The sequence below is a fragment of the Schistocerca serialis genome, chromosome 2 (assembly GCF_023864345.2).
Source record: "Schistocerca serialis cubense isolate TAMUIC-IGC-003099 chromosome 2, iqSchSeri2.2, whole genome shotgun sequence".
NCBI classification, from domain to species: Eukaryota; Metazoa; Arthropoda; class Insecta; order Orthoptera; family Acrididae; genus Schistocerca; species Schistocerca serialis.
The window spans coordinates 813833920-813858204 of NC_064639.1; the positions used below are offsets into that span (position 1 = coordinate 813833920).

General features: G+C 38.5%; 1 protein-coding gene across 1 annotated transcript in view; it reads right to left on the bottom strand.

Moving 5' to 3' along the window:
* LOC126458053 (FERM, ARHGEF and pleckstrin domain-containing protein 1) overlaps positions 1-24285 on the bottom strand; it is a 761742-nt gene that overhangs the window by 26885 nt on the left and 710572 nt on the right. Inside the window, exon 18 of the mRNA XM_050094851.1 lies at positions 18580-18720. Coding sequence (XP_049950808.1) covers positions 18580-18720 — 141 coding nt within the window. The remainder of the gene's footprint in view (positions 1-18579; positions 18721-24285) is intronic.

Here is a 24285-nt window from a genome sequence, read left to right on the forward strand (position 1 = left end):
AATGAGAAGTCTTCAGCGTGGTTTGGCATGGTCCATGACTGTAAGCTCACACTGTTTCCACAGTGTCGTTTCCACTATGAATGCTGTCCGGATAGTATCATAAGAAGCAACACCTACATGACAAAGTTGTCTGTTGGATCACTTGAACACAGCTTTATCAAAAGTGCATAGCTAATATATACATACTGCAATTCCATTGATTATCCTGAAGAAATGAATAGTCACCTAATTAAGCACTGGTTTTTAGTTTTATTACATGGTTTAAAAGAACTGTGGGTGGCTGTTATGGATATTGCCAGTAATCATTCAAGAAAAAAGGAGAAATTCCTAATTCAAGTACAGAGAAGAAAGAAAATGCACAGTGGCCAGAAGAGAGCAGTATTTCAGTTTGAGGTCACTACATAAAAGTGGAAAAGTTGGGGGAATTCAGGCACCACAAGCAGCTTGATAGTCATTAGGAACTTGGCAGTTTAGCAGCAGAAATGAGCCACATGGTTGTGGGACCGCCCCCTTACTACTGCTAATACTTACCCATATAAATGTGTGAGCCCTACTGAAAACAAAGGTCACATAAAGAAACTGTATTTTCAGAAAGAAAGATGTGCAGAATTTACTTAAGAAACCAACTGATGATGGCATGGTGCAAAACTGAATTAAGTGCATAGACCACACTGGAATTTTGCAAGAAAATTACTTTATGAAGAAATGCATCCAAGGAAAGTTCACTGAAAGCATTGTCGTTGCTTTAAATGGTTCCTTCGGTAGTGAATCTTCAGAGCAGGACAATTACAGAGCAATAAATTGTATTAAATGTTGTGTTTGTTCCATCCCTTCCCCAAAGCTGTGACTGCTGTTCCCTCTCTTGGCTCCCTTTCCTCTCAAATTCCCTTTCCTCTCACACCCCCCCCCCCACCCCCCCCAAAAAAAAATTATCAACATGAAATAGAACAGCTGCAAGAACTGTCTCTGGTGGTAAATTTATCGGTTTTACTTGCGTGGAGCAGAAGAGCCGTGTTTTCTGCTTTGCACCGAGGTTAAAAGTAAAATGCAAAGTTAAGGAATGTTTAAATGTTTAGCCATTATCAAAAACAGTGTAGCTTTATAATTTAACAGAAGAGCAGTAATAATGTGTTTGGCTGTAATATACAGGGTGAGTCACCTAACGTTACCGCTGGATATATTTCGTAAACCACATCAAATACTGACGAACCAATTCCACAGACCGAACGTGAGGAGAGGGGCTAGTGCAATTGTTTAATACAAACCATACAAAAATTCACGGAAGTATGTTTTTTAACACAAACCTACATTTTTTTTAATGGAACCACATTAGTTTTGTTAGCACATCTGAACATATAAACAAATACGTAATCAGTGCCGTTTGTTGCATTGTAAAATGTTAATTACATCTGGAGATATTGTAACCTAAAGTTGTCGCTTGAAACCTCCGACGTTCAGTTGCGTGTTGTAACAAACACGGGCCATGGTTGGCGAGCAGCATCTGCAGGGACATGTTTACGATGACGACCGTGTTTACGAGTGTGGCTGTAGTGCACTGTTGTGGTTTGGTCTAGCTGTCGCAGTGTCCGCATGTAGCGCTTGCTGCTATTGTTCTTCTGTATTCGTCTCTGCACGCAGACCAACTGTAGTACACCGTGTTACCAGACGTCTGTGATAGTGTAGTGTTGTAGGAACTGTGACCACGGTGTATTCGAACTCTGAAAAGGCGGAGATGATACTCATCTATGGCAAGTGTCAACGAAATGCAGCTGAAGCCTGCAGGGTGTATGCAGAACGGTACTCGGACAGAGAGCATCCAACGTGCCACACATTGCAAAACATTTACCGCCAACTGTATGCAACAGGTATGGTCGTAGCACGCAAACAGGTCCGTAACAGGCCCGTCACAGGAGAAGCGCGTGCAGTTGGTGTGTTAGCTGCTGTTGCCATGAACCCACACATGAGTACACAGGACATTGCGAGAGCCGGTGGACTGAGTCAAAGTAGTGTCATGAGCATACTGCATCGTCACCGCTTTCACCCGTTTCATGTGTCGCTACATCAGCAATTACATGGTGATGACTTTAATCATCGATTGCAATTCTGTCAATGGGCATTAACAGAGAATGCGTTGCAGTTCTACCTGTTTACCGATGAAGCGAGTTTCACAAACCACGGGGCAGTGAATCTACGGAACATGCATTACTGGTCCATGGACAATCCTCGCTGGCTCAGACAGGTAGAGCGACAGCGACCGTGGACTGTAAATGTATGGTGCGGAATCATTGGCGACCACCTCATTGGTCCTCGCTTCATTGCAGGGGCCCAAACAGCTGCAACATACATCGCGTTTCTACAGAATGATCTGCCAATGTTGCTCGAAAATGTCCCACTGGAAACGCATCGACGTACGTGGTATCAGCATGATGGTGCACCTGCACATTCTGCAATTAACACTAGGCTGACCCTTGACAGGATGTTCGACAGGCGTTTCATAGGACGTGGAGGACGCATAAATTGGCCAGCCCGTTCTCCTGATCTTACACGTCTGGACTTCTTTCTGTGGGGTACATTAAAGGAGAATGTGTACCGTGATGTGCCTACAACCTCAGAGGATATGAAACAACGTCTTGTGGCAGCCTGCGGCGACATTACACCAGATGTACTGCGGTGTGTATGACATTCATTACGCCAGAGATTGCAATTGTGTGCAGCAAATGATGGCCACCACACTGAACATCTATTGGCCTGACATGTCGGGACACACTCTATTCCACTCCGTAATTGAAAACGGAAACCACGTGTCCTCATGGTAATGTACATGTGCGTCAGTGAAAAAGACCAATAAAAAGGTGTTAGCATGTGGACGTAATGTGCTGTTCCAGTATCTTCTGTACCTAAGGTCCATCACCGTTCCCTCTGGATCCCTACGTAATTCGGTGCTCTCCGATAAACACAATCGAACAGTGGAGGAGTGGTACTCAAGCGTCAACTTAAGGTTACAATATCTCCGGATGTAATTAACATTTTACAATGCAATAAATGGCACTGATTACGTATTTGTTTATATGTTCAGATGTGCTAACAAAACTAACAGGGTTCCATTTAAAAAACGTAGGTTTGTGTTAAAAAACATACTTCCGTGCATTTTGTTATGGTTTGTATTAACCAATTACACTAGCCCCTCTCCTCATGTTCGGTCTGTGGAATCGATTCGTCAGTATTTGATGTGGTTTATGAAATATATCCAGCGGTAATGTTAGGTGACTCACCCTGTATATTCTAAAACACAAGAGACCACATTAGTATGGAGATGCTGCCGTTCCACTACAGCATTTCCGAAGTACTTAGTTGACTTTTAGTTTTAATTCCATAATAAATCATTTAAACTAAGTCACTGTCTCTATACAATTCTAAAACCATTATTAGAATGTGCTACTGATTTAGGGTATCATATCATTTTAAGTGAGCACCATGTAATGCATTGAGCATACAGGCAGCACTGTCTGATGGCATAGTTTTCCGAGACCAGTTCAGTATGCATGGGCAGAAGGCTTCTGACTCGTGGTGACTGAGGTGTGTAGTGAGAATGAGTGAGGGGAGTATGCTGAAGAGGTGGAGAGGGAGTGCCTCCTACACTTGCCCCTCCATCCACTAATTTCACTCTTCCCTACTATAAAGCACAGATTGTTATCACTTAATGAATGAGTTTCACAATATCACAAACCACTGACTAAAAATTCTGTTGAATAATGTCACTGTAGAACTTGAAGAATCATCCAATAAAATCTGAGACTCAACAAGGCACTGAATGTCACTTAAGGCGTAAGTGGCATTATCCCAAGAGTGTGTAAATATCACATGAATGTAAGGACTGTATAGACTGTCATAACAGTTGACAATTAGTACACACTTAAAATTCCTAACACAGTTGGAATCCTTGGAAGACTTTATTCAGACAATTAATACAATTCTATGAAAGCAAATTATAAAAATAAAAAAATATTATACGTGTAGGTTTCAACATTTATTTTCCATCAAATAAAACTCCTATGTTTACATCAATACTATGCAAACCACTGATTAATGGATGGCAGAGGTTATTCCACATTTACCACATATCAGGGTCTCCTCCAGTTCGATTTACATATTGAATGTGGGAACGATGACTGCTTAAATGCTTCTATGTGTGCTGTAATTATTCTAATCTGAACTTTGCACCATCTAGGGCAGGAATACGTAAGGGAGTGTGGCACATTCCTAGTCATTTAATATTGGTTTTTCAAAATCTGTATAAGTTTTTGCAGGATGCTCGGCATCTATATACGTCAGTACAGATTTTTCAGCATTTATGTTGTACTCTCCCACAAATAAAACAAATATGTGGTCACTCGTGCTGCCTTTCTTTATGTAAAGAAACATTTGAAAATGGCGTTCACTATTTCTGCTTTGCTTTACTATCATCAAAATCAGTTCCTGTGTTATTCATGAGGGCCTAGAAACTGACAATCTTTACTCATGATCAGAATTTCTGTAGGTTTTCTGAGAAGTTGTTTGGTAAGATTTTGCTCTGGTAGTCGTTGGATACTTCACGCATTGCCCTTTTGACAGCCAACCATGTTTCCTTCAGCAACTTCCTATCTACAGCTCTGTACTGTATTTTACATTTACTGTGCAGAAGCTGCTGTTTCTCTAAAAGTTTAATGAAATTTTGTACACTGCATACTACTCATAAGGAAGATCCATCACAAACTGTTCGGCTACGTACATATATATCCAGTGATTGGGCGATTATTCTTTTAAAGTTGAGCCATAGCTCCTCTACATGCTTCTGCCCAGGATTAAATGTTTTGAGTTCCTTGCTGAGATGTGTACAACACTAGTGCTTCTTTATCTACTGTACTGAACATGTGAATTTTTATACTAGTTTTAATTGTCCTTTCTACTTTGATAATTATAGCTGCTACAAATGTCTCTTGGTCACTGATACATGTCTCAATTTGGGTATCCTCAAGGAGGTCACATCTATTTGTTGCCATTAAATCAAATTTATTTATGTCATGAGTAGGCTTCAGGATAATCGTCGCATTTAGTACTGTTTCAAAGGATGTCTTGTCAGCGCACCACTTACAAAGCAATACAGCTCTGCAAGCGGAAAACAAGAATGGATAGATAATTTCCAAGAAGTACATAAGACAGAAACATAAAAATGTAAACAGCTAACGAAATGTATCTGCTAAGGGAGCTAAATTCTCATCTTGTTCTAATGAGTTTTTCCTTGGTGCATTACTTTAGAAACATCATTACTTGATGCTCTTTCATTTCAAACATGTTTTATACATCTATGTCTTCATCTAAATTCTACAAATCATTGTAAACTGCATGGCAGAGGATTCTTTTAAAGTATGTTCTGGTTCCAGTCATAGATGGGCTATGGGAAGAATGAATGTTTCTGTGTTACAGTGTGCCCTTTTATTTCCAATTTTAGGGTTCCATATCTTAATCAGTAACAGCAGCACTCTTTCAAGACCACTTCATTGTTTGTCTCTTTGTCTATCTGTCTGCCTGTTGACACAACTTTTTCTAAGGAACAAGTAGAGGTATCATGTTGAAATTTATGTCAAACATTATGATCTATGATTCTCTGGAGGTATAAAAACTTTAAGCTTCTAAGTTGATGTAATCAAAAGATATGGGGATTTATGTCACATATTTTGATACGAACTCATTCATCAAAACCTATAGGTGAACTGTCTAGATAAACGTCAGGCATGTTGGTCTACCCATAAGGTAAGTGCCTGGAAGCCAAAACTTAGAGATAACAGGATCACATCTCGGTCCAACCAAGTATTTTTCAGTCGTTGTTTTAAACTAGTCTTCACCTCTCAATGATGTGAGGAGGTGCCAGAAACATCACATGATTCAAATTCCACGATAAACTGCAGGTCCCCGTGGACAACTGTGGTAGGTTAAGGATACACAAGTCACCAAAGTGACATTCAATAGAAAGACTTGCACCAGGCAATTGGGCCACACAACATTATTATTATTTCTTTCTTGTCTCAGATGTTATGTCTGATTAAAAATGGAAGGTGACGCAGACCTTGATCAAGCGTGACTTCCTTTTAACTGTACGGTATATGTTACATTGCATTTAGGAACTTTCGGGTAATTGAACAAGTGTCAATAATTACAGATTTCTGTAGTTGTATATATAAGTTTGGATGTAGCTGTATAGCATTGATGTACTGTTGGATATTGTGTGGTATGACTCCTGTAGTTGATAGTATAATTGGTATAATGTCAACTTTATCCTGATGCCACATGTCCTTGACTTCCTCAGCCAGTTGGATGTATTTTTCAATTTTTTCTCCTGTTTTCTCTTGTATATTTGTTGTATTGGGTATGGATATTTCGATTAGTTGTGTTAATTTCTTCTTTTTATTGGTGAGTATGATGTCAGGTTTGTTATGTGGTGTTGTTTTATCTGTTATAATGGTTCTGTTCCAGTATCATTTGTATTCATCGTTCTCCAGTACATTTTGTGGTGCATACTTGTATGTGGGAACATGTTGTTTTATAAGTTTATGTTGTAAGGCAAGCTGTTGATGTATTATTTTTGCTACATTGTCATGTCTTCTGGGGTATTCTGTATTTGCTAGTATTGTACATCCGCTTGTGATGTGATCTACTGCTTCTATTTGTTGTTTGCAAAGTCTGCATTTATCTGTTGTGGTATTGGGATCTTTAATAATATGCTTGCTGTAATATCTGGTGTTTATTGTTTGATCCTGTATTGCAATCATGAATCCTTCCGTCTCACTGTATATATTGCCTTTCCTTAGCCATGTGTTGGATGCGTCTTGATCAATGTGTGGCTACGTTAGATGATACGGGTGCTTGCCATGTAGTGTTTTCTTTATCCAATTTACTTTCTTCATATCTGTTGATGTTATGTGATCTAAACGGTTGTAGAAGTGGTTATGAAATTGCAGTGGTGTAGTCGATGTATTTATATGAGTGATTGCTTTGTGTATTTTGCTAGTTTCTGCTCGTTCTATAAAGAATTTTCTTAAATTGTCTACCTGTCCATAATGTAGGTTTTTTATGTCGATAAATCCCCTTCCTCCTTCCTTTCTGCTTAATGTGAATCTTTCAGTTGCTGAATGTATGTGATGTATTCTTTATTTGTGGCATTGTGATCGTGTAAGTGTATTGAGTGCTTCTAGGTCTGTTTTACTCCATTTCACTACTCCAAATGAGTAGGTCAATATTGGTATAGCATAAGTATTTATAGCTTTTGTCTTGTTTCTTGCTGTCAATTCTGTTTTCAGTATTTTTGTTAGTCTTTGTCTATATTTTTCTTTTAGTTCTTCTTTAATATTTGTATGATCTATTCCTATTTTTTGTCTGTATCCTAGATATTTATAGGCATCTGTTTTTTCCATCACTTCTATGCAGTCGCTGTGGTTATCCAATATGTAATCTTCTTATTTAGTGTGTTTTCCCTTGACTATGCTATTTTTCTTACATTTGTCTGTTCCAAAAGCCATATTTATATCATTGCTGAATACTTCTGTTATCTTTAGTAATTGGTTGAGTTGTTGATTTGTTGCTGCCAGTAGTTTTAGATCATCCATGTATAGCAGATGTGTGATTTTGTGCGGGTATGTTCCAGTAATATTGTATCCATAATTTGTATTATTTAGCATGTTGGATAGTGGGTTCAGAGCAAGGCAGAACCAGAAAGGACTTCATGAGTCTCCTTGGTATATCCCACACTTAATTTGTATTGGTTGTGATGTGATCTTATTTGAATTTGTTTGGATATTTAGTGTGCTTTTCCAATTTTTCATTACTATGTTTAGGAACTGTATCAATTTAGGATCTACTTTGTATATTTCCAATATTTGTAGTAACCATGAGTGGGGTACACTATCAAAAGGTTTTTGGTAATCAATGTACGCATAGTGCAGCGACCTTTGTTTAGTTTTAGCTTGATATGTCTCCTCTGCATCTATTATCAGTTGCTCTTTACATCCTCGTGCTCCTTTGCAACAGCCTTTTTGCTCCTCATTTATAATTTTGTTCTGTGTTGTATGTGTCATTAATTTCTGTGTAATGACTGAAGTTAATATTTTGTACATTGTTGGTAGGCATGTTATGGGACGATATTTAGCTGGGTTTACTGTGTCTGCTTGATCTTTAGGTTTCAGATAAGTTATTCCATGTGTAAGTGTATCAGGGAATGAGTATGGGCCTGCAATGTAACTGTTAAATAATTTAGTTAGATGTGAATGTGTTTAGGTGAATTTCTTTAGCCAGAAATTTGCTATTTTATCTTTTCCAGGGGCTTTCCAATTGTGAGTAGAATTAATTGCTTGGGTGACTTCATGTTGCAAAATTATCACTTCAGGCATTTGTGGTATCATCTTGTAGGTATCTGTTTCTGCTTGTATCCACCGTGCATGCCTGTTATGTTGTACCGGGTTTGGCCATATGTTGCTCCAGAAGTGTTCCTCCATGTCTGTTATGTTTGGTGGATTGCCTATTTTAATGTGTGTGTTATCTATTGTCTGGTAAAATTTCTTTTGGTTTGTGTTGAATGTTTGGTTTTGTTTCCTTCTTGTTTCCTTCCTTGTTATTATTATTATTATTATTATTATTATTATTATTATGCAGTGCATTTGACCTGTGGTCGTTGCACGGTGGCGCTGGCAGCAGTCCACATATGCAGAGGTGAGTTGGTGCATGTCAGAGTATGGTGCAGCGAGTAAGTGTGCAGACATTTTCAGAAGTGCTAATGGTGACTGTGTGTTGAAAATGGCTCAAAGAACACATATTGATGACATTATGAGGGGTAGAATACTAGGGCGACTGGAGGCTGGTCAAACACAGCAGCAGGTTGTAGCACGGGCCCTCCATGTGCTATAAAGTGTGATCTCAAGATTGTGGCAATGATTCCAGCAGACAGTAAACGTGTCTAGGCACTACAGTATGGGACGTCCACAGTGCGCAACACCACAAGAAGACCGATATCTCAAAATCAGAGCCCGCAGACGGCCACGGAGTACTGCAGGTAGCCTTGCTCGAGACCTTACTGCAGCCACTGAAACAGTTGTCTACAGACACACAGTCTACAGATGACTGAACAGACACGGTTTATTTACCTGGAGACCTGCAAGGTGCACTGACCCCTGGTCACAGGAGAGCCCGTGAAGCCTGGTGTCAAGAACACAGTACATGGAACAGTGGTCCCAGGTTATGTTCACGGACGAGTCCAGGTGTAGTCTGAACAGTGATTCTCGCTGCATTTTCATCTGGCGTGAACCAGGAACCAGATACCAACCCCTTAATGTCCTTGAAAGGGACCTGTATGGAGATCATGGTTTGATGGTGTGAGGTGGGATTATGATTGGTGCACGTACACCCCTGCATGTCTTTGACACAGGAACTGTAACAGGTCAGGTGTATTGGGACGTCATTTTGCACCAGTATGTCTGCCTTTTCAGGGGTATAGTGGGTCCCACCTTCCTCCTGATGGATGATAACGCACGGGCCCACCGAGCTGTCATCGTAGAGGAGTACCTTGATACAGAAGATAGCAAGCGAATGGAGTGGCCTGCCTGTTCTCCAGACCTAAACCACATTGAGCACATCTGGGATGCTCTCAGTTGACATATTGCTGCATGTCTTCAAACCCCTAGGACACTTCAGGAGCTCTGACGGGCACTGGTGCAAGAATGGGAGGCTATACCCCAGCAGCTGCTCAACCACCTGATCCAGAGTATGCCAACCCGTTGTGTGGCCTGTGTACATGTGCATGGTGATCATATCCTATATTGATGTCGGGGTACATGCGAAGGAAACAGTGGCGTTTTGTAGTAAATGTGTTTCAGGACGGTTTTCTCAACTTATCACCAATACCACGGATTTATAGATCTGTGTCGTGTGTGTTCCCTATGTGCTTATGCTATAAGCGCCAGCTTTGCGAAGTGCCATGTTGTGTGGCACCACATTCTGCAATTTTCCTTAATTTATGAGCATGAGTGTATAATCAAGCTGCTACTGAGCCTTCAGAGTGTGAGTCTCAATCATACTTGTCTGGTTTGTTTATCTACACGATTTCAAAGTGGTAGACACATATTGGGCTGAAGAACGTTCACGGTTTCTGTACTGAAAGACAAGTCTTGTAGTTTTCCAACCATGTTCTTGAGAGATGTTAGGTGTGACTTTGAGTTATGCTTATCAAAATTTTTCAACACTCTCTTGTTAGTCAAACAAGCCTGTGACCTGTCACCTTTGTCCTACTGATAGTACTTCCAAACTGGATAACCATTTCTGAATAACTGTAAAAACCTTTCCACATTCTTTTGTTACTCACTCTTTCGATCCAGCTTATCCTCTTCATTCTCCTCCACATCCACATCTCAAATATTTCTAGCCTTTTTCATCCTCTCATCTCATTGTACATGTTCCTGCCCCAAAGAGTGGCACAGTGCAGACAAAACACTTGCTAAGCCTTCTCCTCAGATCTTTATCTAGTTTGCCACATAATAATCTCTTGTTCCTATTAAATGCCTCCTTCGCTATAGCAATGCAAGTTTTCACTTCCTGTTGACATCTCAAATCTTCAGTGATTGAACATCCAAGATAATTAAATACTCTTACTTGGCTAATAATACCTTGTCCCTTCTTAATATTTGCTGGTCTCCCTCCTGCACCTATCACCATACTTTTGTTTTTTGCATTTTATTTGCAGTTCATTCACTTTCTGCCACTAATACCATGCAATAATTTCTTCGAGGCATAAATTGAATAACAAAGGGGAGAGGCAACAGCCTTGTTTAATGTCCCTTCCTATGTTGCTTCCTTCCTACACTACATTTAGAATTATAATCTTGATTTCTGTTGTAAATACAGATTCTGCACCTTTTGACTCTCCTTCCAACCTACCCCTTTCATCTTCAATGTATCCATCAGCTTGTTTCACTGAACTCTGTTGAAAGCTTTCTCCAAATTAGTAAAAAACAGCATAAATTTCTGTGCCTTTCACTGTATAGATTTCCCCCATGATTCTTAATAGGCTAACAGCATCCCTTGTTCCTTTTCCTCTACTAAATCTGAACTCTTCCTCCAAAATCCATCTACCCAACTTTTCAAACAGCCTTTTATTAAGTGGTAGATATGAAAAGATGTTACATTGTTATTTACGCATCAACAATATCCTTCATTCATTAGAAAACAGGTATTTAGCTACATGCTGTCAAACATTGCATAAAAGTGTTATTTTAAGCTCATTTAGGGCACTGTCAGTATTTCATCAATCACTAAGCTCATTGAAGTGTTTCTTTACTGTTTTAATTCTTACGCATTTACACTCAATGGCCAATCTTTCACACTAGTTTTATCAGATAGTTTCTCACATGACTCTTCAATGCCAGCTATTTTTGTGAACAATTGAGCAATATGTTGCAGTTGTATGACAATGGACTCGCATTCAGAAGGACAGTGATTCATATCCCCAGCCACACCCACTCAGATTGAGGTTTTCCATGATTTCCTCACAGATCACTGGACGTAATTGTTGAGATGGTTCCTTTGAACACAGCCACATTATTTATCCATCCTTCCTCTACCCAAGTATTCACTCCAACTCTAATGACCTTTTCACTGACAGGTTGTTACATACTAGTCTTACATCTCTGGCATGACAGCCCAGTCAATGAAAACCAAAATTGATCAAAAATGGGAAATAATTTGTGTAGTCAAAAAATTTTTGTGCAGTGGCAGGAGGGAGTACCATGAGTAACTCTAAAACTGTGGCCTCTAACACATATCCCAGCACAAAATTAAACTACAGTAAACTTCCCACAAAGAAGGTCTTATTCATTTTTTCTCTCTAGGACTATTAGTTTGCATGAAGAAAGTGAGAGGATATTGAAAATCTTGCACAGTGTGCATGTTCTGTAACGTACATGGTTTGTATACCAATTTGAACTAATTTCTTGACTTGATAGACCACAAATGACATATATCAAATTGTTCATCTCAACTTTCTTTACCCGACTGTGGTACATTGTAAACAGTTATCATTTACATCTTGCCATCCCAGTGTGTTGAATTGGGTGTCTTTAGCATTACCTTAGAAGTACTCATAAGTACTGGCAACTGCTACAGGATTTGTTGATGACTCGTCATCTGTGATATAGATCAGCAGGCAGTTGACCTTTGTTAGGTGTGATAGTTTGATCAGTTCTAGCATGAAACAACTTATTACTAACTTGATCAATAAGTGTTAGTACATAATCATGTAGTTTATAAATTAGTGATAGTGTTGTTCTCACATATTAAAGTGTGTGAAACAAAATTATGGCACCAACTAAATGTAAACATATGATGATGTTTTTACGATTGGACATTAAGTCCAGTGTTGTGAGTGGATCAGTACAGCTGAAGTTGACTGTACAATAGAAGCAGAATTAACTGATGCCGTAGCTCAAACAACTGATGGGAATGAGAAAGATGATGATGACACTGAAGCTACAGCTCAAGTACCACATACAGATGCTGAGAATGCATTTGATATAGCCCTTCAATAAATTGAACAAAGCTCTATGTCTACCCCAATAGACATTTTGTCAATTAGGAAGAGAAGGAGCACTGTGGCAAAATCAAGGTTGTTGTCTGACAAGCAAAAGAACATTACAGATTTTTTTCATCCAGCTTAGAAAGCAAACATTTTTAGCATCTGATTTATCATGTTTTATATAGTTAAGCACAAATGAGTTGTGTGTCAATGCAGTGCTATAATAAGGTATGTATAAATGTTAAACTATTACTCAAAAAACAATATCTTACAGTACAATACAAACATATTTTACAGTACAGCCACTATAGTACATTAAACTGTTGTGAAAGATTTTTTAGTGTGTCAATGTTTTCTTTTCATTTTACTGTTTTAACAGGGAACATTATTTTAGACAGTATTTTCAGTTGAAAACTAAAGTTGTACTGTACTGCATTGTGTATTATGGCTCAACGAAAGTGTTCCTCCGATAATTCAATCTTTTTTGCATTCCAAACATGCTTGCAGTTCCTTAGAGAATGGATTAGCGAGCTTCCACTGTAATATACAATAGCTTCAGATCACTGTTAAATTTTTTTCACCCCCTCCCCATCCCGGCGGCCATCCTGGATTCACCAAGGTGTTACATCTGTTTTCGTTTATGTGTACATAGATGCACTGAACACAACATCGTCCGCTATCTAAACTTTACTAAATGATTCACATATCTTCATGTCAGAATGATTTACAAAACTGACTTTGATTATTTTAATATAAAGAAGGACTTCACACTCATCAACTTTACTAATTAGTTCCATTTTACTTTTTCCTCCTCTTTTCAGGTACCATAGGTCCTTCATCCTTGGGGAAGGGGGAGAGGGGGGGGGGGAGGCAACATCCTGGTTGCCTCAGCTTAGTTATATCCCTGAACTGCATAATTTGCTTACACAAGACTCTGGAGATCAGAAGAGTGTTACATAAACTGCATAAAATTATTAGAAATGTTAAGATAGGGTACAAGACAGGACAATTGAATTTGAATGATTAGAACATCAAGAAAAACAGGTATTAACTTTTTATCAGTTATTTAAGAAGGAATTAAGGTAATTTCAGCCATGGTAGCTGCAATATAGCAGCCAATATTTTAGAAAACTATCTAAGTGAAACACAACTAGCACTAGTTAAACTGATGAAAAAAAATCTGGGAATAAGTTATCAAATGACTGTAAAATAGCACTAATCCACCCACCACACAAAATCATGACTAAACATATATCAAAAAATGTAGGGTACACTTACTCCTCCATTACACGGAATTTTTTTATGCTGGGATTCTGAGAAGCTGAGATGAATGACTGGACGGCAAATAAGGTGGTTATTAGACAGTGTTTAGGAGAACTGTGTCCTGTGCAGAACAGATCAATTATCTGAAGCTAATATTGCTCAAATTGCCTAAAAGATCTAAAAAAAATTGACTGACTTTATCCAGAATTCTGGTTGCACTCGAAAGAGATTGGAAGACACAGGACCTCTTTCAAGAAATTAGATCAAATCTACGCTGGACTCCAGGGGAGAAATTATAGATCCATTTCAGATAAAGAGAGGCACTGAAGAAGACTAAAGAGGTGACAGAATAGAGGAATGAATTAATAGAACTGAACATAGAAATTAGAATACAAACTGGCTAGAAAACAATTTTAAAACAGAGTTTTTATACTTGTAGATGATTTAGTGAGTTCAGTAAACAGTGAAGAGGTAACACAAAAACATAATACTCAACAAATAGCAGTAGAGCTTTGATTACAAATCTCCATAGAAAAAAAAGGAAGTAGTAATAAAACAACAAAATGTATCATCAATTTAAGCAAAAAGCTTGGAAAATTCAGGAGAATATACAAATTTAAGTACCCAGAGGAAATTATCATTCCTAATGGAGGAAAAAAGCTCTCAGAGGAAAATTATGAAAATGGACTTAGCATTCCACTCTACAAAAGACCTTCATAATAAACGGATAACTCTACAGAAATACAAAAATATACCAATACGAAAGAGAACAAGAATAGAAACATTAAAATTAAGAAGAATACAAACACGTACAAAATAATGCAAGTGAAATTAGGAAAAGCAGACTAATGTTGTATGGGGACATCCAAAGAATGAGTCTTAGTAGGCTAACAATGGGAGGGAAGAGTAAATGTGTAGGCAGCGGAATGCGTGTGTGTGTGTGTGTTTTGGGGGGGGGGGGGGGGGGCGGCGTGCGCGCGTGCGTATAGGCGTGTGCACACGTGTGGGTGCATTGGTAACACAACACAGTAACAATACAGTATTAGTAAATGCATAAATTTTAGCTTTATCCACAAAAGAGCTTGCACTACTAGCGGTAGCTGCACTGTCTTGTTTCAAGGCTCTTGTATCTCAAATGTTCTAAAAATTCTGCTACTGAATATAAGCAGTGATCTAATAAGAAGGCCCTTAAGGTTTCACAAAAAAGTGTGAATAATGATATGATTTTTACCTTATGCAGAAGACTGCCACTGTTTATTGTGGAAGTTAGGTTGATGTCCTTACTGACTGGACATGATATTTTTCCTTTCATCTTGTATCATTTTCATTGATATTAAAATTTTCATTTAAGTCTTTTATGTTCTTTCTAACATACTTACAGATTTCTAGTATATGTACACATCAAAAAAAGTTTTGCATCACCCCAGTTCCCAGAACTCCTGAAGGTAGACTTTGACTGTGGATATTGTGTCACAGACATAGTCCCTTTGACTGTTCAGAGATGACACTAAACCCGCCTAAAGATGTAAACAACCATGCATGAGCAGCGCCTCTAAGCAGAGGGGGTCCGACAGCCAATCAGTTCCGGTCATTCCACCAGGAAGGAGGTACACAGCTTGTGTTGTCTGTAGTTCAACCATGCCTAGAAGGTCAATACTGCAGTTCGATCACATCCGCATTGTTATTTTGTGCCAGTAAGGGCTCTCAACAACGGAAGTGTCCAGGCATCTTGGAGTGAACCAAAGCGATGTTGTTCAGACATGGAGGAGATACAGAGAGACAGGAACTGTCGATGACATGCCTCGCTCAGGCCGCCCAAGGGCTACTACTGCAGTGGATGACTGTTACATAAGGATATGGCTCGGAGGAACCCTGACAGCAGCGCCATCATGTTCAATAATGCTTTTCGTGCAGCCACAGGGTGTCATGTTACGACTCAAACTGTGCACAATAGGATGCATGATGTGCAACTTCACTCCCGGCATCCATGGCGAGATCCATCTTTGCAACCATGACACCATGCAACGCGGTACAGATGGGTCCAACAACATGCCGAATGGACCGCTCAGGATTGGCACCACGCTCTCTTCACCGATGAGTGTCGCATATGCCTTCAACCACACAATCGTTGGAGACATGTTTGGAGGCAACCCGGTCAGGCTGATCTCTTTAGACAAACAGTCCAGCAAGTGCCGTAAGGTGGAGGTTCCCTGCTGTTTTGGGGTGGCATGATGTGGGGCCAACATATGCTGCTGGTAGTCATGTAAGGCGCCGTAAAGGCTATACGATACATGAATGCCATCCTCCAACCGATAGTGGAACCGTATCGGCAGCATATTGGCGAGGCATTTGTCTTTATGGACAACAATTCACACCCCCATCATGCACATATTGTAAATGACTTCCTTCAGGATAATGATGTTGCTCGACTAGAGTGGCCAGCATGTTCTCCAGACATGAACATGCCTGGGATAGATTGAAAAGGGCTGTTTATGGACGACATGACCCACCAACCACTCCGAGGGATCTACGACGAATTGCCATTGACGAATGTGACAATCTGGACCAACAGTGCCTTGATGAACTAGAGGATAGTATGCCACGATGAATACAGGCATGCATCAATCCAAGAGGACATGCTGCTGGGTATTAGAGGCACCGGTGTGTACAGCAATCTGGACCACCACCTCTGAAAGTCTCGCTGTTTGTTGGTACAACAGGCAGTGTGGAGTTTTCATGAGCAATAAAAAGGGCAGAAATGATGTTTATGTTGATCTCTATTCCAATTTTCTGTACAGGTTCCAGAACTCTCGGAACCGAGGTGACGCAAAACTTTTTTTGATGTGTGTACATACAGGGAAGTTGGAGGACTGACAACTTTTGATAGAAGGGTTTGCAAGAATCTCTTTCTCGAATATGTTTCATTTCTCTTGCAGTTCTTTTCTGGGTTAGGAAAATGAGTGAACTAAATGGTATATTACCCCAGAATACAATTCCTTACAGTAGGGTGCTATGGAACTGAGCAAAGTAGACAATTCGGACAGTGCTAAAACTTGCTTTACAGGTAGTAAGTAGATATATTTGGTGTTCCATTTATTTTGTTTATATGTATATGCCATTTGAAGTCATGCCTAAAAACTCTGTTTCCACAGATGATGAAATTTTGTTGGAGTTTATTGCCAGAGCGGTGCTGTATGCATCACATTTTAAACAGAAATTAGGAATATTGTTTTGTCATTAGTTTATTCCCTTCAAACCATCTATTTAGCTGTGCTGTAGTTTTACTTACAGCTACTTGTAGCTGACTTAGGGTGTTTCCTGTGTTGAGGATGCTTGTGTCATCTGCAAGAAAAGTATTTGTTTATGACTCAATGTTTAGGTCTTAATCGTTTATTTAGAGGAGAAAGAGGGTTGGCCCAAGAATGGATCCCTAATGGATTTCTATTTTTTAGAATTTCTGCATCTGAGAAACATATCATAGTATTTTCTTCTAGTTCTTGTTATATTTGTATTATCTGTCTCCTTTCGTAACATATGATGTGAACCATTTTAGAGCAATGCCTCTAATGCCATATACTTGGCACTTTACAACAGTATGTTATGGTCCAGTATGCCGAAGGCTTTACTTAAGTCTAAAAAAATGTCAGTGACACTTTGTGTTTTGTCCACTGCTTGCAGGGCACTGTTTATAAAATCATACATGGCACTAGATGCTGATTTATTTTTCCTACATCCATGCTGAGTATCAGTGGAAATTTTGTTTTTCGCTGAAATTTTCATTAACCTATTATATACTATTGTTTTGTGTTTTTAGTAAAGCCTGATAGTAAGGCAATTGATCTATAGTTTTCTATATTTGGTTTGCCTCCTTCCTTATGAATAGGGGCAGCTTTAGCAACTTTTAAACAGTCTGGAAATGTGGTGGTGGTGGTTGTTGGGATGTTTAAGGGGGACTAAACACTGGAAATGTGTCTGCTGGTAAAGATGAATTGGCTATATCTGTAAGAGGCAGTAAAACGTTTGTAATACACTGCTTTATGACACAATCAGGAATACCATCAATTCCTGATGACATTTTTGAAGAGTTGATGCAACATTGATGATTTCATCTGGAGTTGTCCCACAAACATAGACTGAAGAGGAACATGGCTGCACTTTGTTTTTTGTTTCTTGCTAGTATATGTTTTGTCACTGACTATTATTTGTGATATCTGCATAGTAAAACCTGGAAAAGTTTGCGATATGTTGGGGATCAGTTACACTCTTGTTCTCATGCTGGAGAGTGATATTTTCTATTTTAGGGGACACTTTAATTGCTTTCATTCTTTATTACTTTCCATACTGCTTGGCTTTTATTTGCTGACTCTGTTATGAACATATCATTGGCCATTTCTTTTTGCCCTGATGTCTACATGAAGCAGTTAATGTACCAGAATGTCAAGAGCAAATATGTGTCCAACATTATAACCAGAACATCAGTTAGTGTACTTATGCAGCTTAGAAAAATGAGGTTCATAAAATAAAATAAAATAACTACATGTTATACTGAGTGTGAGTAATAAATATGAAAATGTCACTGTAAAAGCTTCCAGTGCTTCAAAACACAAAACATGTTCATTACAATTTTTTCCATTTGTATACTGAAATAAATTTTAGGAGATAGCTGTTTCCATTCAAATGGACAGAAAAAAAAACTTTTGCAGGTATAGTATAACATCAATACTTACCAGGAAGAACATTCGTTGTTGATATCCTTTGCGTGACTGTTTCATCAAACAACCCTGTCGTAGAAACTCCCTTTCAGGTTGTACTAAGTTATCAAAGCCACTCAAATCTCGCTGTAATTCACATAGTTGCACAAAATTCTCCTATAAAAATCCAAAAACTTCTGTTGAAACGTAACTAATACATTCGGTAGCATGAAACAAATATGTAACAATACACAAACTTTTATATAAGACTCCAAGATGACTCCTCCACAGAACTGATAAAACAATTTGAAGAATGGGACAATAATTTTAATATTGCAAATGTAGAAATCTCTATGTTAGCTGTACTTAGGGAGCAGATCAAAAAATATTAAAAGCCAGACAATTTCAACTTCAAATATTATCACAATAGTCAAGAATAAAACTACAGATTGGTCCCTCTCATCCTATCCTTCTGTCCTCTCTGAGGAAGGAACTGTCAATGTCCACTGGCAGTACTACACATTTCACGCCCCCTGAAGGCAAGTATTTGCCACCAATTCTGTCTCATAATTTATTAAAAACGTGACATACGTGGACATAACAGAGCTAAGGAGGCCAATAGGGATGCAACTCAAGCTAGGCATATTACCAAATAACATGAAATTACTGTACTCTGTAACATACTAATTTAAAGCATATTATAAATATCAGTTTAACATAAGATCAGCAGACATAATGACTATCAAGTACTTACTTTAAGGGGGTTCAATTTCTAGTACTACCTATACAAACATTTAAAGTTACAAAATAGTTAATCATAGCTTCCTCTCAACTTAAGGCTAAGACCTGTCTCACCCTTTCCCCTTTTTCAATTGACCGCAACCCCAACCAATTTTAATTAAAATAATATTACTGCTTTGAATTGTGCGTGCATGACTGTGCAGTATTTTTAAAGCACTGGAAATAATAGATTATTGACTTTTTAATAATTCTTTCATGTTAATTCCAATTCATTAAACCATATTTCAAGAATTATAAATTGGCACAAGAGCTTCATTTGTATGTCCTCTTCTACTCTGGTCTGCTGTGCATTATTACAACCTTGCTCACAATTTTGGTGGATTGTTTCTGTTATGTTGCTAACAAAGTTTGCTTTAAAATCCTATTTTGATATACTCTCGCATCAAACACTAATGCTAAGCAAAAAATCTATCAGTTATTCAGATGAATTAAAGATAGCAATAATCCAGGTCATTCAGAGCTGTTTTTGCAATCTTTATTTTGTATTTGTGTCACTAATTTCAAGTTCAACCACAGTTTGCATTATAGTATGTTTATCTAGCATGCTTCAATGTTTTTCTGTAAAATTTTCACACATGTTAGACAATGTTTGACCCATTCAGATATGCCATTGTGCTTGTTATCCACCACCTAAAGTCCAGTGTTAGGCTCCTAGCTTCCACAGCTAAGCATATTGTACATAATTCTTTCCCAGTCAGCAATTTCTGCCACGTTACTGTGTGGTATAGTTATACAAAGTGTGTTGCAAAATTTTGTTCTATACAAGTCTAAACTCAAAAACTCTTTACTTCTATGCATTCTGCATTCAGCATAAGCTCCAATAATTTTTTAATCAATATTGAGATAATTGGCATAAATCAGCACCTTTAACAGTGGTGTCATTAGTACGTCTGCCTTTAAAAGTCCTGTGTGGTGTACTGCAATTCATGAGCTGCTCCACATATGAGACATGGGTATTATTTTAAGTAATGACAGACGTGGTGTTGTGCCTTAAACTGTTTTAACCCTAATCCATGAAGACGGTGGTGACTGAAATCGATTGATATTTGGGTTAAAAAAAGAAAAGCAACTGATGGTCAAACATTCATTTTATACATTACTTGACAGCTGCTAATAGTCACCTTCCAAAACTGCTTTTAGTATGTGACAAAAGCGCAAATTGAGTTTTTGAAATCCATGCTGGTTGGCATTGAAGACGTCATTCTGTTCAAGATTCCTCATTATGTTTGAGCTCAGAGTATGTTCTAAGATTCTAGAAAAAACTGATGTCAAGAATATCGGATGGTAGTTCTGTGGATCACTACTACCCTTCTTGTAGACAGATGTGGTCTGAGATTTTTTCCAAGAACGGGGCACGGTTTTTTGTTTGAAGGATCTACAATACATTATAGTTAGAAGAGGGGCTAATTCAGCTGCAAATTCAGTATAGAATCTGACAGGGATTCAGTCAGAATGTGGAGCTTTGCTCAATTTTAATGACATCAGCTTTTTCTCAACACACTGACAATAATATTTATTTCACTCATCTTTTCAGTGGTACGAGGATTCAACTGGGGCAACTCTCCTGTTGCTTTCTTTGTAAAGAAACAACTGAAAATGGAGTTAAGCATTTTAGCTTTTGCTTTGCTACCCTCAATTTCATTTCCTGTCTCATTCACTAGGGACTAACAGCCTATACATGTGACCAGATTTTTTTTGGATTTTGTAAAATATCATTTGAGAATATTCTGCTATGGTAGTCACTGAAGGCATCACACATTGCTCTACTGAGAGCCAAGCACATCTCATTCAGCATCACTCTATCTATAGTCCTACACTTTGATTTACACCTATTAAGCAGTAATTTCTGTTTCTTTAGAAGTTTCTTTATAATGGCTGTATACCGTGGAGGTTCCCTCCCATTAAGAACTATTCTAATGGGTACATATCTATCAAGTGCATGTTCAACTATTCTTTTAAATCTGACCCATAATTCCTCTACGTGCTCCTGCCCTGTGCTGAAAGTTTGAAGTTCCTCACTGAGATATGACACTACTGATTTTTTATCTAGTTTACTGAACATGTACAAACCTTTCTGCTTGTTTTAGCTGCACATTGTACTTTAGTAATCACTGCTGCCACATCCGCTCATGGTTACCGTTACCAGTTTCAATGTGGACATCCTCAAAGAGGTCAGACCTACTTGAAGCTAGAAACATAGGTTTGCCTTTCCTTAATCTAGCTTCTAAGATAAGTCGTAGGGTCAGTATTGCCTCACATGTTCCAATATTTCTACGGAATCCAAACTAATCTTCCCCTAGGTCGGCTTCTACCAGTTTTTCCATTCGTCTGTAAAGAATTCGTGTTAGTATTTTGCAGCCGTGACTAATTAAACTGATAGTTCAGTAATTCTCAGACCTGTCAACACCTGCTTTCTTTGGGAATAGAATTATTATATTCTTCTTGAAGTCGGAGTTTTTTGCTCGTCTCATACATCTTGCTCACCAGATGGAAGAGTTTTGTTAGGGCTGTCTCTCCCACGGCTATCAGTAGTTCTAATGGAATGCTGTCTACTCCCAGGGCCTTCTTTCAACTTAGGTCTTTCAGTGCTCTGCCAAACTCTTCACACAGTATCATATCTCCCATTTCATCTTCATCTATGTCCTCTTCCATTTCCATAATATTGTCCTCAAGAGCATCACCCTTGTATAGGCCCTCTATATACTCCTTCCACCTTTCTGCTTTCCCTTCTTCGCTTAGAACTTTTTTTTCCACCTGAGATATTGATATTCATACAAATGGTTCTCTTTCCTCCAAAGGTCTCTTTAATTTTCCTGTAAGCAGTATCTATCTTACCCCTAGTGATATATGCCTCTACATCCTTACAATTGTCCTCCAGCCACCCCTGATTAGCCATTTTGCACTTCCTGTCAATCTCATTTTTGAGATGTTTGTAATCCTTTTTGCCTGCTTCATTTACTGCATTTTTATGTTTTCTCCTTTCATTAATTAAATATTTCCTCTGTTACCCAAGGATTTCTACTAGCCCTCATCTTTTTACCTACTTGATCCCTTGCTGCCTTCACTGTTTCATCTCTCAAAGCTACCCATTCTACTTCTACTGTAGTTCTTTCCCCCATCCTTGCCAATCGTTTCCTAATGCTCTCTCTGAAACTCTGTGCAACCTCTGGTTCTTGCAGTTTATCTAGGTCCCATCTCCTTTTTGCAGTTTCTTCAGTTTTAATCTACAGTTCATAATCAATAAATTGTGGTCAGAGTCCACATCTGACCCAGGAAATGTCTTACAATTTAAAACCTGATTCCTAAATCTCTGTCGTACGATTGTATAATCTACCTGAAACCCTCCAGTGTCTCCAGGTCTCTTGCACGGATACAACCTTTTTTCATAATTCTTGAACCAAGTGTTAGCTAAAATTAAGTTATGCTCTGTGCAAAATTCTACCAGGTGGCTTCCTCTTTCATTCCTTACCCCCATTCCATATTCCCCTACTACTTTTCCTTCTCTTTCTTTTCCTACTGTTGAATTCCAGTCCCCCATGACTATTAAATTTTCATCTCCCTTCACTATCTGAATAATTTCTTTTATCTCATCATACATTTTATCAATGCCTTCATCACCTGCAGAGCTAGTTGGCATTTAAACTAGTACTACTGTGGTAAGCATGGGCTTCATGTCTATCTTGGCTTCAATAATGCATTCACTATGTGGTTCATAGTAGTTTACTTGCTCTCCCTTTTTTCTTATTCATTATTAAACCTGCTCCTGCAATACCCCTATTTGATTTTGTATTTATAACCCTGTATTCACCTGATCAGAAGTCTTGTTCCTCCTGCCACCAAACTTCATTTAAGTTTTTCCCAAAAATCTAGCTGCTATCAATTTCAGGTTTCCACCAACTTTCTATTCCTAGTACTATGTGAGTGCCACTGCTTTTCACGAGTGCTTCAAACTCTGGCACTTTGTCGCAAATGCTTTGGCAGGTAACCATTAGGATTTTAATACTCTGACCTGTGGGAGGCATTTTTTATTTTTTTCACTCTTTAACTGATATTTCTGGGTTTCCTACAGCACTGTCAGTATTAATCCCTGTCCTCTTATCAACCATTTCCCACTACTGTAAAAACAATATGGAAATTATAGATTTCTACTCATCACGTAGAGGAGGTGTTGAGTCACAGACAGGCACAAGACTACTAAAACATTATGCTTTTGGAGAAAGTCCTTTTTCTGAAATAGAAAACACACACATTCACACATATATGAGTAGTGCTTGTATTCTCAGGAAACTTTCTGTTCCATTGCTTTTTGTGTATGTATTCAACTCGAGACTGACTGACAGTATGACGATATGTTTTGATGCAGGTTGTCAGTGCAGTATTTTCTGAAAACAGAACACTGCTTTGTTATGTGATTAACAAAGTGAGACCTGCTTGACTGGCAAGTGATTTCATTTTGAGGGAACTTTTGTTTGTATTACGTATGTAAAAACTGACAACACAGTCTTAATTTTCCATTTGATATCAGTTCAGTTCTTATACAAATAATTTAAGAATATGTTCTACTTACGACATTAAAATTTTAAATGTTATTCCAGTAAGGGATTTGGGGGATCAATGGCAGTATACCGTATAAGAGGGTGACAGTGCTGAGACGAATGACACAGACTGGAGTGAAGCAGAACCCAACATTTGCCCCCCCCCCCCCCCTTGTATATGTATGTGTGTGTGTGTGTGTGTGTGTGTGTGTGTGTGGGCGTGCATGTTATCCAAACATGCATATTAGTGTTATAATACGGACATCATTTTTTACATTCCTCTTGCTTGTATAAAGCACGTAACCACTGGATAATTTCATTGAGAATTTCCCACTAAAACCCACCGGAACTACCTGGAGTTGAATCAAGACAGCATTCACCTAAACAATCCGACAGTCTAGATCAG